Source organism: Corythoichthys intestinalis, chromosome 4 (assembly GCF_030265065.1).
Source record: "Corythoichthys intestinalis isolate RoL2023-P3 chromosome 4, ASM3026506v1, whole genome shotgun sequence".
In the NCBI taxonomy this organism is placed as follows: domain Eukaryota; kingdom Metazoa; phylum Chordata; class Actinopteri; order Syngnathiformes; family Syngnathidae; genus Corythoichthys; species Corythoichthys intestinalis.
The window spans coordinates 31,710,755-31,727,861 of NC_080398.1; the positions used below are offsets into that span (position 1 = coordinate 31,710,755).

A 17,107-nucleotide genomic window follows, 5' to 3' on the forward strand; every position below is an offset into this window, starting at 1 on the left:
GTGTTCTGTTGGGGCGGTATGGAACCAGAACATCGGTGAGATAAGATGGCCCCAACCCGTTAATGGTCTTAAATGTAAGAAGGAAGATTTTAAATTTAAATCTAAACTCGACTGGAAGCCAGTGAAGGGCCTGGAGCACAGGGGTGATGTGCTGTCTTCTATTAGTTCCTGTTAAAAGTCTTGCTGCTGCGTTCTGGACTACCTGAAGACCTATTAGAGAACTTTTAGGACAAGCTGCAAGTAGGGAGTTACAGTAATCCAATCTAGATGTAACAAACGTAATTTTTCTGCATCGTTCTGCATCCAATGCACTTGGATTCCATTGACGCAGGTGTAAGTCGATGCCATTGACAGCCATGTACGTCCAAATTTGCCATTATTTCCAATTTCCATATACACAGATGCCAATAAGGGCTATGCACGTCCATGCCATTGACAGCCATGTATGTCGATTCTATTCATGCCAATGTAGTTAAATTCCATTGACGCATATGTAAATCGTTGTCATTGACGGCCATGTACATCAAAATATCAACAGGAAGTGCCCCAAAATGTCCCCAAATCAACTGAAAGTCACCTGAAATCAGCAGGACGTGGCCCCAAGGGGTTTAACCTGCGAAAGCAAAGCTGCCATTGCAATTTCTCCAGAAAGTGCATTTTCTAGTTAAGTATGACTTCATAGCTGCCATTGAAGGCGAAAGACGTTTAGAACATTTTGAGTGGGATGACTGGCATCGATCGACCGATCTGCCCCCCTGTCAAATTGGATCGGACTTATATTGCCGTCAATTGTAGTGAAATATTATCACTCAACGCCATCCTTCCCAGTTCAAATAAATTTAATGTCTATTGCTGTCAATGGTCGTGAATGAGCTAAGGCTCACAAGCAAAAAAAAATAATCCAGAGTTATAATGATTAGGGAGTACCTGATCCGATCATGTGATTGGAAACCGGGTCTGAGCACATCAATTTTAGAAGATCAGATTTGGGTGAAAAAGATTTTTAGGTTTTTAAGATTTTTTAAGGGATACAAAGCAACAAAAAGATCCTCAAAATCACGTGACCCGAACTCTGGTGCAAAAATATGTGGTCTGGACAACTCTAATATTTTATGTACTGTATGTATCACTTTTGCTGTGGTCAGGTGCATGCTGAACACCATCGACGGGCCATCTGAGGCGGTGGAAGACTACTTGTGCGACCCCGAGGAAATGCCCCTAGGTGCCCGTGAAAGTCGCCTGCCATGCCCAGAAGACTGCGTCCTCAATGACTGGGGTCCCTGGAGCCGCTGCAGCCTGGTGAGAACTCACAAAAACTCTCTAACGTCGCTAATATTGCCCTCGAGTTTTTCGAGAGTGAGTTATTTATTCTGAAGAAGAGTCGTGTGCAGTCAGATGTTGCGAAAAAAGTACTTGATAGACGACGCACGCACGCGCACGCTCGGTGGTGTAGTCATCTGCGAGGCAAGGGGATTGATGACGAGCGTCACACTCGACACTCCACAAAATTCCACGTGGCCATGTGAATGTAGTCGCATTAATAACTGCAGCGTCCCTGAGTGTAAGGTGTCTGTAAATCCTGTAAAAGTCTTAACGCTTAATCCTTAAATCTGCAAAAGCGGGTTCTGAAAAAATGCTCTTAACTTGTTTGCAGGCATTGATGGTGATAGGCGTCCAATCCATTTTGACTGGGTGGGCTGGCAGCGAATGAAGTTGTTGAATCAGTCCAAGAATGTCCTAATAATAACTACATATTCTGTAGGATTTTATGTAATTTTGACGGGATTGAACCTAGCCATGTTGTTGGGAATTATGGGCAATTTTGTCATGTATTTTTTAATCAATTTTTATCCAGATTTTTGTTTATTTGATTGAAAGAATTTTGCCTACTTAATGTGTGAACATTTTTTATTTTAATTATTTGGGCCGTTTTATAAGTACATATTATTTTGTATTGCAGGAATGTTATGTTTGTTTTTGGATCCTTTGTTATTTATTTATTTATTTTCCATTTTCTTTGAATTATTTTTTTTGTTTTTACATTTTTGTTAGAATCGACATACATTTTATTGGAATGTTAGTAAGAATTTTTGTGGGGAGAATTTGTACAGACTAATCCGAGTAAACATTTGTGGACATCGCTGTCTAGTGGTGGCTGCCATTACTGGGGTGTTAACACACCTCAGTAGTAGCTCAGCGTCAGTCATTGGTGTTACCAGGATGCCAGGTGTGGGTGGGCATTAGTCTTACCTGGGGGGGAAAGGAACTACAATGCTCAAGTACGTCGAAATCCAGCGTAGGCCTACTGCACCTTAAAACATGTTTACTCCTTGAGATAACTGTTGTTGTGATTTGGTCAGTAGCATTAGCTACTGCTAGGGTTGCCTGATAACTGTCGCCTTTTGATTACTTTATTTGTATGGGAAAAGTGATTTTTTTAAATTAATAAAGTAATTGTGATATAATAATTTTACTCAAACCAGAATTAGGTGCATATTTGAGAGATATAAGACCAACATAAACAGTTATTATTGGCAGTATATGTTTAATACTTTTTAAATTCGCAAACATAACTGAGGTGCGTTCAAAGTCCCCTCAGCAATAACAGTTTCACAAATTATCACTCCAAATATAATTTTAAAATGCAAAAAAAAAAAAATGACAGAACACAAAAATATAATGCAAATAGTAAAAATAAAGTCCACAGAGAAGAACAAGAAAACATCATCATTTTGAACATGCTTTTTACTCAAGATTTTTGAAAGCATCAGTTGTTGAATCAGTCCAACAATGTCCTAATAATAACTACATATTCTGTAGGATTTTATGTAATTTTGATGGGATCGAACCTAGCCATGTTGTTGGGAATTATGGGCAATTTTGTAATGTATTTTTTAATCAATTTTTATACAGATTTTTATTTATCTGATTGAAAGAATTATGCCTACTTAATGTGTGAACATTTTTTATTTTAATTATTTGGGCCATTTATAAGTACTTTGATATTATTTTGTATTGCAGGAATGTTAGGTTTGTTATTGGATCATTTGTTTTTTGTTTTGTTTTTTTAAATTTTCTTTGAATTATTTTTTGTTTTTACATTTTTTTGTTAGAATTGGCATACATTTTATTGGAATGTTAGTAAGAATTTTTGTGGGGAGAATCTGTATAGACTAATCCGAGTAAACATTTGTGGACATCGCTGTCTAGTGGTGGCTGCCATTACTGGGGTGTTAACACACCTCAGTAGTAGCTCAGCGTCAGTCAGTGGTGTTACCAGGATGCCAGGTGTGGGTGGGCTTTAGTCTTACCTGGGGGGGAGGGGAACTACAATGCTCAAGTACGTCGAAATCCAGCGTAGGGCTACTGCACCTTAAAACATGTTTACTCCTTGAGATAACTGTTGTTGTGATTTGGTCTAAATAAGTAGATTTGATTTTATTTGACTTGACACATTCATAGCTGAACAGTATGGACATGCAGGTAACAATGTTTTTTTAGGTAACCTATTGTGGTTCCTCGGTTTTATTTTTATTTCTATAGTTATTCTTTGTTCTGCAGCCCCTTTGAGCTCAATTTGACCCTTTTAGAATGCTTCAAAATGCACCAAAATCGGCAGGCATGTCAAGACAGGTGATTTAATACCGTGTAAAGACAAATTCCAAATACAATATGTAGCGCCTCGTAGCAGTCGTTCTTTGTCCCGCCGACGCTTTGAGCCCTACTTTGACCCCCTCAGAATGTTTCAAAACTCACCAAACTCAACAGCCAGGTGAACACTGGTAAAAACTTTGATAAAATGTATCCAAAAAAAAAAAAAATTCAAAATATGCGTAAATGTGTGTAGCGCCCCCTAGGAACAAAGCCAACATTTCTTTTTCAAGGTGAAAGAGGAGAAAGCAATGCAAAGGTTAAAACTTAGAACACATCAGTACTATATGAATGGGATACCATACACGGTGCCCAGACTGCTGTTAGTACTACATCCATTTTTCTTTATGTGGGCAGAGCCAGCCCTGCCCCCCTCCCCCCCTGGTAACGCCCCTTGCGTCAGTCATTGCAAACAGTAGCATTAGCTGCTTCTAGGGTTGCCAACTGCTGCTAGGGTTGCCTGATAACCGTCCCCTTTTGATTATTTTTTTGCATGGGAAAACTGATTATTTTAAATTAATAAAGTAATTGTAATATGATAATTTGACTCAAACCTGAATTAGGTGCATATTTGAGTGATATTAAGAAAAACATAAATGGTTATCATTGTCAGTATATGTTTAATACTTTTTTTTAAATGTGCCAACATAAACTGAGGTGCGTTCAAAGTCCCCCCAGCAATAACATTTTCACAAATTATCACTCCAAATATAATTTGAAAATGCAAACAAAATTGACAGAACACAAAAATATAATGCAAATAGTAAAAATAAAGTCCACTGAGAAGAACAAGAAAACAAATTATCATCATTTTGAACATGCTTTTTACTCAAGGTTCACTCAAACTTTTTATCTCCCACATTCTACGTCTTCCGGGATCATAATGACAGCCCCAAGTACCTTGACCAATGACATGAGCGGGATTGTCATTGTTCTGTCAGCTCATTGGTCAAAAAACAGGAGAGGCAGTGGAATTTGTTCTCCGACATATTCTTGAAAAGCACCATACCAGTATTCGTTCGTTTTACAAATAACACACTTTTTTTCGATTTTCATAACAATAGAGGACATCAGCGCATCCCTTGTAAGCTTAATACAGGACGCGTACTTTTGTTTCTGAACACGGGACTATTCCGTATTTCAATGGACGGTTGGCAACTGTAGCATCTGCTGGGCGGCACACCCCAGCAATGGCGGACGGGGCACTTCCAGTCGTTTTGCTCGGATTAGTCTATAGCCAATATTAATTGGGAATAACAGGCAGTTTTCTGGTAGTAGTTGTTATTTACTATATTTTTGATGGATGTTTTTTTTTTTTTTTTTTCATCCTTCTGTTGTGAATTGAAATACTGTGAGTTTATCACTTGTAGTCGTCCATCCATTTGAACTGTCAGTGCAAATTGGGCGCCATACTCTGTCAAAATGTGCATTGAAGGAACAGGTCTATTTATAGTGATAACGGCGATAGATGTAGAATGCCAATAGAAAGTTTTATATCATTTTGGCGCTATATATTTCCGTAATTTACTGTTCTAAACCAAATTAATAAACACAAAAATCAAATAGCCCCTATTATATAATGAGATAAGATATCAACTTGCCAATTTTTACTGTCTGTTAATAAGAAACTAACCAACACAAACATTATGAAGGCAAAAAGTGAATGTTTTATGGCTGAAAGGATTAGGGATTAGTTTGATGTACGAGCCATGAAATGTGTGTTTTTGTTTTAAATGAGAGGAAACTTGCGGTTCCTTCCCAGACTAGTGTTTTAACGTTCTCAATCAATGCACTCAGACGTCGTCGTTATCCTTGAAACTTTGAGAGCCTTTTGCCTCACATCTATTCGCTCTGCTTTGGTAAGCGTCTTCGAATATTGGAACGTTTCCCAGGAGGAGGCAGCGCTTCCAACCCATAACATGCTTCCCCGGTTCACGACGCCTAATTGGACCGTCGGGCTCCTGAGTCAAGAGTAAAAATAAAATAAAATAAAATGTGCGTTGGCTTTTCATATTTTGAAAAAACAGTCACAGAAAGACAAGTTTAGAGCCTGGTGGAGGGTTCATGCAGGAAACAAGGCTGAAGATGAGGGAAGTGGCAGTAGTTAGTTGCTCGGACAGTTGCTTTCAAAGTCAATTGGTCATCTGGATCATTTTTGGACGTTTGTCAGTGGATTAGGCAAATTGCGGGCTTGTTGTGTACTTCAAGGTCAAGTTATTGTGATATACTGTAGATGGTTGGTTCATTGTTTAGTTGGATGATTTGTAAGTGGTTGGTGGCATTTTTGTAAGGGAACTGGTCATTTTGATAGTTGGTTTGTATTGTTGGTCAGTTGTTGGATTTGTTAGTTTTAAGACAAGTTAGTCAGACAGTTATTTGGTTGGTTTGTGGGTCAGGTGTACAGCAAGTTAGTCAGGCAGTTATTTGGTTAGTTGTTTACTAACAACTATTTCGTTTATCAGTATGTTGGTTGCTTGGTTGGTCGATGGGTTTATTTAAAGGTTGGTTGGTTGGTTGGTTGGTTGGTTGGTTGGTTGGTTGGTTGGTTGGTTGGTTGGTTGGTTGGTTGGTTGGTTGGTTGGTTGGTTGGTTGGTTGGTTGGTTGGTTGGTTGGTTGGTTGGTGAGTCAATTTATGACAAGTTAGTCAGGCAGTTATTTGATCTGCAGGTCAATATGTTGCTTTGTTGGTCAGTGGATTGGTTTCAAAACGAGTTTGTCATACAGTAATTTGGTTTGTTGTTTAGTTGGCCCATGGGTTTGTTTTTTGGTTAGTATATTGGTTGCTTAGTTGGTCGGTGGGTTGGTGTGTTTGTTAGTATATTGGTTGCTTAGTTGGTTGGTTGGTTTTAAGATGGGTTAGTCAGGCAGTTATTTGGTTGGTTGGTTGATTGATTTGTTTGTGGGTCAGTCTTATGATGAATTAGTCAATTATTTGGTGGCTTGGTTGGTTGGTTGGTCGGTCGGTCGGTCCATTTTATGAAGCTAGTCAGGCAGTTATTTGGTCTGTTGGTCAACATGTATGTTTCTTGGTTGGTCAGTGGGTTAGTTTCAAATACGGGTTTGTCATTCAGTTATTTGGTTGGTCGCTGGGTAGGTCAGTTGGTCGATCGGTTGGTTGGTCAGTTTAATGACAAGCTTGTCAGGCAGTTGTCTGGTTTATTGGTCAGTAATTTGTTTGTTTGGTTGGTCGGTAGGTTGGTTTCAAGACATGCTAGTCAAGCAATTTGGTTGGTTGGTTGGTTGGTTGGTTGGTTGGTTGGTTGGTTGGTTGGTTGGTTGGTTGGTTGGTTGGTTGGTTGGTTGGTTGGTTGGTTGGTTGGTTGGTTGGTTGGTTGGTTGGTTGGTTGGTTGGTTGGTTGGTTGGTTGGTTGGTTGGTTGGTTGGTTGGTGAGTCTATTAATGACAAGTTAGTCAGGCAGACATTTGGTTTGCAGGTCAATATTTTGGTTGCTTGGTTGGTCAGTGGATTGCTTTCAAGACAAGTTTGTCATGCAGTCATTTGGTTGGTTGTTTAGTTGGTCGATGGGTTGGTTTGTATGTTGGTTACTATATTGGTTGCCTGGTCGATTGGTGGGTTGGTTGATTTTAAGACGGGTTAGTCAGGCAGTTATTTGATTGGGTGTTTGTGGGTCAGTTTTATGATGTATTAGTGAATTACTTGGTGGCTCTGTTGGTTGGTTGGTTGGTTGGTGGGTCAATTTTATGACAAGCTAGTCAGGCAGTTATTTGGTCTGTTGGTCAATATGTTGGTTTCTTGTATATATAACCAGAATTAAGGGGCTTCTGACTCAACAAGACATGGAAAAACTTATGCATGCATTCATTTTCAGCAGATTGGACTATTGCAACGGTATACTTACGGGTCTTGATAAAAAATCAGTCAGGAAGCTGCAGCTAGTACAGAATGCTGCAGCCAGAGTCCTCACAAATACAAGGAAGTTGGACCACATTACACCGGTTTTGAAATCGCTACACTGGCTTCCAGTGAGTCAAAGGATAGACTATAAAATACTACTGCTCGTCTACAAAACACTTAATGGCCTTGGACCAAAATACATTCTTGATTTGTTAGATTCCTATGAGACATCTAGACCCCTAAGGTCGTCTGGAACCGGTCTTTTGCATGTTCCAAGAACAAGAACCAAGCAGGGTGAGGGTGATTTAGTTATTTTGCTCCTCACCTCTGGAACAAGTTACCTGAACGTCTGAAGTATGCTCAAACTGTTAGCTCTTTTAAATCAGGGCTAAAAACGCTTTTGTTTAGCACTGCATATCCATTACTGTCTATATATTTCAATCTACTTGCTTTCTATTCCTCTTGTGCTTATCTCCATTGCTGATTTCAATTATTATTAGTAGTAGTAGTTTTTGTTTTATTTATTTATTTATATTTTTATTCTATTTGTTATTAAATGCAATTTTTATGTATAATTTTATTTCCGATTTTGATTGTCTTAAATATGATTTTTATGATCTTCATGTGATGTAAAGCACTTTGAATTGCCTTGTGTTGAATTGTGCTGTATAAATAAATTTGCCTTGCCTTGCCTCGGTTGGTCAGTGGGTTAGTGTCAATACAGGTGTGTCATTCAGTTATTTGGTTGGTCGGTGGGCTGGTCAGTGGGTTGATTTCAAGACGTGCTAGTAAGACATTTATTCGGTTGTATGTGGATCAGTTTTATGATAAGATAGTCAGGCATTTGGTTGGTTGGTTGGTTGGTTGGTTGGTTGGTTGGTTGGTTGGTTGGTTGGTTGGTTGGTTGGTTGGTTGGTTGGTTGGTTGGTTGGTTGGTTGGTTGGTTGGTTGGTTGGTTGGTTGGTTGGTTGGTTGGTATGACAAGCTAGTCTAGCAGTTATTGGGTTTGTTTGTCAGTTAGGTGGTTTTGTCAAACATTTTAGTCATTTTCTCAGTTAATTTGTTGATTAGTTTGTCATTGAGTAGAATGTCATTTGACTTAGGCCATCTCCAATCGGGTATTTGGCTAAAAGAACTTTTTCTACAGTTTGGCCTATCATCCACACGCACATGCACAATTTGGGCATTGAAAATGAGGGTTCTTAAAAACTCCGTCCAAAGTGAAGATGTGTGTATTCTGCGTTTGTAGGGCCATCATGTGAACACTGATAAATGAAGCTGTAACTGTGGAAACGTCACTGACTGTGACAAACTTTGTCCCTGCATCACATATGAGACCAATATTTACATTTGGAGTAAATTAGACAGGCGCATTTTGCTTCAATTTATTTACAAACTCTTTCAGTGCTTCATATTGAAGAACACATGCAAAGGATGGGGATAATATGGAAAATTATTTTTCACGCATTTTTATGAATGTACTTAAAAATAAATGAAAGCGGTCGGCTGTGGATGATTTTTTTTTCTTCTACAAACGTGCTTGTAAAGACGTAATGATTTTTTTCGGGCGTATTACGGCTGGATCTTTGGTTATTTAAAAAAAAAAAAAAAAAAAAAACGGGTAGACATGGCCTTAGTGCGTTGGTTAGTCAGGTACATGGTTGGCCAGTTGGTAGCTTAGCTGGCCAGTTAGTGTGTTGGCCCATTGGTTCGTAATTCGGTGAGTCAATTGGTGAGTTACTTGACTGGTGAAGCATTTTTGTGAAGAGAATATGATGTGATGAAAACTTAATAACAGAACGATCCAAATGTCCTTTTATCCGCAAAAAAGAGGAAGATGAGCAATGAGGATGTGACGGCATGTAAGAGGAAGAAAAAAGACATCTGCGTAGGCGCGTCTCAAAAGGGCATAAAGTTAAGAAAAGTCAACATAAGGTCACCATGTTGGAAGAGAGTTGCAATCATTCATTCATTCATTTTCCATGCCGCTTTTACCTCACGAGGGTCGCGGAGGTGCTGGAGCCTATGTTAATGGACATGCCAATTTTCCTATCTGTTTTGTGTCTTTTTTTCAGCCATGCACCAAAAGCAACGGTCGCGTACGTGCAGCCTACACGCTACGTTCCCCAAGTGCCGGAAGACTCTGCCCCGACACCACCGAAGAAGAACCCTGTGGCCTCAACCTGAACTGCTTTAACTACTTCTACAACATTACTGGTAATAATTACGACGGCCTTCCCAGTCGAAATGGATTAGACTTCTACCACCGTCATAGGCTTCATATTCTCCCTCCACATATAATGGTTGATTCCATCCAAGCGCATCGTTGAATCAAAGATACGATGGAACGCATTGAAGCTGCGCCTTCTCATCTCACGTTCTTATCCTTTACACTCCCCAGAGTAGTACACTTCACCTCCCAGCATGAACACACACACGCACACACATACAGCGCTAGTGTTGTTGTTGTGCTCTTAAACGAACCGGCTGCTAAAAACAGACTTAGTTGTTTTTGTCAGCTCAGAGTTGTCGGTAGCCTCCGTGATGTTTGAGGTTTTTGGTATAAAGCGTAATTCATGCTGAGGCTTTAAAAGCAGTCGCATTGTTTTATTTTCGGGAGAAACTATTTAACATGCTGAGAGTCAACCACATGGCTGCGTGAAACTCTTCTGTTTTATTTTGTTTTTACCAAGTATGTCATATGGTACAAAAAAATATCGTAGCTCAGTGGTGCGTGGACCACATTGTAGTCCAAATCTTTTTCCTTTTTTTTTTTTTTTTTTTTAATCTCTCAATAACAAATATTTATATTTGTTCTTTTTTTTTATTATTATTAATTTACATTTTTAATAGAAAAGTTTTTTGTTTTATATTTAAGAAAGCAAAAATAGTAAATATTGTATTGTTTTAATTTAAATAAATTAAATTTGAATTAAAAAAAAAATACTATTCGATATTGTAAAGTAATAGTATTAATATTAGTTTGAAAACTAAATAATAATAATTTGTAGGGCTGTCAAAATTATCGCGTTAACGGGCGGTAATTAATTTTTTAAATTAATCACGTTAAAATATTTGACGCAATTAATGCACATGCCCCGCTCAAACAGATTAAAATGACAGTGTCATGTCCATTTGTTACTTGTGTTTTTTGGTGTTTTTTCGCCCTCTGCTGGCGCTTGGCTGCGACTGATTTTATGGGTTTCAGCACCATCCATGAGCATTGTGTAATTATTGACATCAACAATGGCGAGTTACTAGTTTATTTTTTGTTTGAACATTTTACAAATTTTATTAAAACAAAAACATTAATAAGGAATTTAATATAAAATTTCTATAACTTGTACTAACATTTATCTTTTAAGAACTGCATGTCTTTCTATCCATGGATCGCTTTAACAAAATGTTGATAATGTTAATGCCATTTGTTGATTTATTGTTATAATAAACAAATACAGTACTTATGTACAGTGTGTTGAATGTATATATCCGTCTTGTCTTATCTTTCCATTCCAACAATAATTTACAGAAAAATATGGCATATTTTATAGATGGTTTGAATTGCGATTAATTACGATTAATTAATTTTAAGCTGTGATTAACTTGATTAAAAATTTTAATCGTTTGACAGCCCTAATAATTTGTTATTTTAATTATTATTATATTCAAGGGCGTCTTGCATAGGGACGGTAGGGACATAACACTACCAACTTTTCAGGACGCTCATATTGTCCCCACCAACTTTTAAGCAACTTTATATGCATGATACAATGAGTTCAGTTATATAGGTAATTTAGATTGTCTTCCCATATTTTGTAAGGATAGAATTGACCCTACCAAAAGTGAACTGTTTTCATTATTTTCAAACTTATTTATTCTTTTTCTGATTGGCTGATGACTTGACCCACCCTCGAAACACACACACGCACGCTCACACTCACACAGCCCCGACATAAATACATCTCGACAACATGCCACCTCCTCCGTCCCTTCGAAGAGGAGGGATTTTAGAAGTTTTTTTCGGCCAGCAGCAACCATTGTAGGGAATTTTTAAAAACACCAATGTTGTGGAGGTGGGAAACACAACACTAATTTTGCTACTAAAAGTCCGACCTGCATCAGAGTTAGGATAACATTAAACTGTGTGAACTTGCTAACCTGCAAAAGTGTCCTTCTGTTTGTGTTTTCTATTTCAGGATTATATCAGGATTTTATTATGGAACGACTGTGAATTTTATGATGCCGCTGCTCATGGAGACTGAATGCCTATTTTGGTTTTAGGTCGCTAGTGGCTTTAGTTTTGAAAATATTTCAATTTTAAGTTTTTTAAAATAGGCCCCGTGTCCCGTCAACTGGTAGTGAAGTCTATGATTTGGGACATTATTCCAGTAAATCAGGGGAAAGAGGCGGGAGCTGCAGACGTGACCAGGAAGCGACTATCTGCTTGAATACTATGGCAGAATGCCAAGCGGTTTTTGTAGATAGGTCAATTTCCCAAGTTTTGTCTGAAATACCGTATTGACCCGAATATAAGACGGCCCTGATTATATGACGACCCCCTCTTTTTCATGACTCAAGTTTGAAAAAAGACGTTTTGAACACCAAATTAATTTTTATACAGAAAATAATTACAGTACATCTGAAACAAATTATTATAACAATATATTTGAGAGAAAAAGAATGTTATTTTGCCTCATTCATATCTTAATAACTGAACATTTAAATATGTAAACTAAAGTGCAATCAGATTAATAATTGAATTGAATGGCTTCTGGTTTTTGAAATTTAAATAAACCACTCAACGGTGATAAAACAACAAAATTGCAATAACTGCATTAATCATCAAAGTGAAGTTTAACTGTAACTAGTCTTGAAACAAATTTGAATAAGGAAAAAAATTGCAATAAAGTAATGCAAACTGGTTAAACTTGAGAGTAGCTGAGCTCTGTCATGACAGAACATCGCTACAATGATATCTGGCACCATCTAGCGTCGTGAATGGGTATAACGTCTAGACCGCGAATATAAGACGACCCCCACATTTTCAGTCTTATTTCAATGCAAAAAACACAGTCTTATATTCTTATATTCAGACCAATACGGTACACTTGATTTACTCAGTCAAATGGAACAATCAATCTGGTGTGCCAGGTTAAATGAAATCATGCTTATACTGTACAGAAATTCTATCTAGTAACAGAAGACTAGAAAAAACATATGATGACACCATAAATAAATTTCTTAAATGTTTGTTAATTCTTTTTTTGTCCAGACTGGAGCACCTGTCAGCTGAGTCCAAACGGCGTGTGCGGGCAAGGCATTAAGACGCGCATGCTGGACTGCGTCCGCAGCGACGGCAAATCGGTAGACATGAAGTTCTGCGAGGAGGTGCGTCGCACACTCTCATATTTTCCTTGATGAAAGTGAATTATTACAGAGTATTCCTGTGCGGATGTTGTCGCCGAGGGCCGGGGAATTGTAATCACTCATAACGAGTCTCCGGTTCCTGTAATTGTAGCCCGCAGCGACGTTTGGATAACTCACAATCCTCGTGATATTACTCCGCTTCACCACATAATGCATATGCAGACTTCTGGGAGTTACGTTGTAGCCTAACATTGTAGTGTAATTTTCTAGTGTCAATTCGTAGGGTGATTACAATCTTGCATAACGTTTTATTGATTCACTTATTCATTTTTGGGGTCGTGATGTGTTTGTTTTGCGTAGTTAAACTTGGAGAAAAAATGGCAAATGAACATCTCCTGTGTGGTGGAATGCCCTGTCAACTGCCAGCTGTCCGAGTGGTCCACATGGTCCGAGTGCTCGCAGACCTGCGGTCTAGACGGTAAGTCATTTATCACACTTTGATGCACTGGAATGTTGCCATATTCAAATGGGTTTTTTTAGCCGCCAGGGGAAGAAATACGTATACATCGGTATTTCTACATACAAACTTAATTCGTTCCAGGGTCTTGTTTGTAAGTCGAAATGGTCGTATGTCAAGCAGAATTTTCCCATAAGAATACATTACAGTGGTAAGAAAAAGTATCTGAACCTTTTGGAATTCTCACATTTCTTCATAAAATCACTATCAAATGTGATCTGATCTGTGTCAAAATCACACTGATGAAAAAAACAGTGCCTGCTTTAACTAAAACCACCCAAATATTTATAGGTTATAGGTAGCATCCATCCTCTTTCTAGCTTCAACTGTCTGACAGACGGCCTCAGGTTTTCCTGAAAAACATCCTGAGAAACTTTTGAATTCATTCTTCCATTGATGACTGGAAGTTGTCCAGGCCCTGAGGAAGCAAAACAGCCCCAAATCATGATGCTCCCTCCACCATACTTCAAAGTTGGGATGAGATGTTAATGATGGTGAGCTGTTCCATTTTTCCTCCACACATGACGTTGTGTGTTACCCCCAAACAATTCAACTTTGGTTTCATCGGTCCACAAAATATTTTGCCAAAACTTCTTTGGAGTGTCCAAGTGCTTTTTTGCAAACAATAAACGAGCAGCAATGTTTTTTTAGACAGCAGTGGCTTCCTCCATGGAGTCCTCCCATGAACACCATTCTTGGCCATAGTTTTACATGTAGTTGATGTGTGCACAGAGATATTGGACTGTGTCAATGATTTCTGTAAATCTTTAGCAAACACTCTAGGGTTCTCTTTTACCTATCTGAGTATTCTGCGCTGAACTCTTAGCGTTATCTTTGGTGGACGTCCACTCCTTGGGAGAGAAGCAACAGTGCCAAACTCTCTCCATTTGTAGACAACTTCTCTGACTGTCGATTGATGAACATCCAGAGTTTTAGAGATGGTTTTGTATACTTTCGCATCTTTATACAAATCAACAATCCTTGGTCGCAGGTTTTCAGACAGCTCTTTTGACCGAGCCATGATGCACATCAGATAATGCTCCTCAAGACAATTCTTACCAGGTGTGTGTTTTATAATGGGCAGGGCAGCTTTAAACCACTCATCAGTATTCGGGCACACACCTGACTTAAATTATTTGGTAGAAATTGGTTTCAATTGCTCCTTAGGCAGAGGGTTCACTTACGTATTTTTCCCCCTTCTGTCATTGTTTGCATGCTATCCTCATTAAAATGTCAAACCCTAAAATGGTTTTAGTTAAAGCAGACACTGTTTTTACATCTGACTTTGACAAAGATCAGATTACCTTTGATGGTGATTTTATGCAGAAATGTTAGAAATTCCAAAAGGTTCAGATACCTTTTTCATACCACTGTATAATTCCATTCATTTGTTCCAGAGCCCGAAAATCTCCACCAAATCCTAATAAATACTGCTGGTACTATTACAAATAGCAATTACACATAGCAAAACGAATAGTAAATACAAATCAGAATAATAATACAGCATAACAATATTGATAATAATTCCTGTAATAATGTAACGAATCGGGTTCTAATGTGTGTTTTGCGTTCTGTACCTGAACGCACCACGTGGCTGACGTGACAGTGAGATCGGTGCGGTAGAGATTTTTCTTTCTCTTTTAATGTTCTGTTGTTGTTGGCGTTAATTGCGGCGGACAGTAGGTGTGTTGTGTTTCACAAGTTCTGAAATAAATGATTAAAAATCTGAAAAAGCTAATCTTCATTTCAATGGTAAGCATCACCTTTTCCTTTTTTTCACCACCTGCACTAACCTTCTTGGAACCCATGTTGATTTCTCTCACAAGAAAATCCACCGTGCATCCATCTTGCGGGGAAACAAAGAAACTACGGCGCTGTCATAAAACGTCGCATTTCGAGCATGTCGTCGGATGTAGAAACAAATGGCGAATCAAATTAGAGCTGAAACGAATACTCAAGCAACTCGAGTTTAAAAAGTAATCCGAGTAATTTTATTCACTTCAAGGAATCGTTAATTTTGCCAGCTCTAAGCATCACGTTTTGCCCGGACTACTTTTAATCGTCACGTGTGTAGAGGAAGAAGCAATTAAAAAAAAAAAAAAAACTTACTGCAGCCGACAGCTGCTACAAACTACGCTGACGTTGCTAAAAACTACGCCCGCACGATGCCAGTGTGGTAGCAGGTAGTGTCCGATGCGTCTCATAGATATCGCATGCATTTAGCACTAGATGCGAAATGACAGACTCGGCCGCGTCTCGGCAGCATTAGTAAACAACCGTCATCTTTAAGCAGTAGACTTCTCAGCGCTGATAAATATAACGTTACTGTCACTCGCTCACGTAACGTTAGCCCTTCGGAGGGCTGGATTTCTATTGATTATGACCACTGTCGATGCGTGGCTAACGTGTCTTACATACAGGCTTTATCTAATCTGTAAAAACACAGCGCTGTAGAGTGATGAGGGTGTAAAATTAAAACATAATAAAGCTAACTGTCAGTTTTAGCTCAGTAGTCATTGCTGAATAAAACACCAAGTAGCACTGGTCCCTATAATGTGCTCCAATACAGCAGGTATTATACATTTATTTTGAACACTGCAAAAACTCAAAATCCTATCGGTACTTACAGTTTAGACTAACTTAAAACTTAACTAGAACTTAGAAATAGCTTGACACAAATGGAAATTCAATTGAAATACGTGGGAGAAACACATAGTTTTCAAGTGATGTGTGTTATCAAGAGTAATTACATTTTTAGGTAAGAAGTATGTTTGTTTTTTTGTTATAAGATTTTACGGTTTTTTTGAGTGAAAGCAGTGAATTTTTTTCTCTAGTCACATCTGAGATGCAATTGTTGGCTGTTTTCAACAATGTACATCGGAAATAAAGATATTGATTGACTGAAAATGGTTCCATATTGGATTAAATGTCTTTTTTTCATGTACATTTATAATTGCTCCTTACCTAAAAAAACAAAAAGTTTTATCCGATTACTTGATTAATCGATAGAATTTTCAGTCGATTACTAAAATATTTGATAGCTGCAGCCCTAAATCAAATTTTACGATGGATTTCGAAAAGATCCTGTGTCGAAGTGATCTTATGTCGAGGTACAACTGTATTTAAATGAATTTTAAATTATTTTATATTGACTTATTTTAAGACCACCCCTCCCTGTCAGAATGGACTGGTCATGTATTGCCGTCAATGGCATAAGTGTTTAATCAAGAAAACAGAGACCCAGCTAAATAAAACACCCTAATCAATGTCTTTCTTTCATAAATCATAGCCAGTCACAGCAATGAGCAATGAAAGAAGGAAGTACAATTCTAACAAAATGAAGGATCAAACCAAAAGCCATAGAATAAATAGCAGAAACAACAGGAAATAGAACCATCAAGAAAATAAGATCAAAAGCAAGTGTGGCTTTTGATTTTGTTAGGTTTGCTGTTCCTGGTTTTTTTTTTTCTCATTTCTTGAGGCTTGAGATACTGTATATACAGTACACGTGTGTGCGTGGGATAAAAGGTTGCGCCGGTCGTCAAGGTGTTCTCGTGCGTGAACTGGAGATGGAAACGGGGTCGCTCTCAAACGTGCTCTCTTACGTAATGACGTCTATTTTTATACCTGCTCTCTTCCGTGATGTGATCAATGCTCTGGATTCTCTCAACAGGAAGAGTTGACTGATTGATTGATTGATTGATTGATTAAATTT

General features: G+C 38.2%; 1 protein-coding gene across 1 annotated transcript in view; it reads left to right on the forward strand.

Moving 5' to 3' along the window:
• The window catches only part of thsd7ab (thrombospondin, type I, domain containing 7Ab), a 303,730-nt gene that overhangs the window by 237,204 nt on the left and 49,419 nt on the right, over window positions 1-17,107 (forward strand). Inside the window, exons 17-20 of the mRNA XM_057834514.1 lie at window positions 1,146-1,299; window positions 9,584-9,725; window positions 12,781-12,896; window positions 13,236-13,353. Coding sequence (XP_057690497.1) covers window positions 1,146-1,299; window positions 9,584-9,725; window positions 12,781-12,896; window positions 13,236-13,353 — 530 coding nt within the window. The remainder of the gene's footprint in view (window positions 1-1,145; window positions 1,300-9,583; window positions 9,726-12,780; window positions 12,897-13,235; window positions 13,354-17,107) is intronic.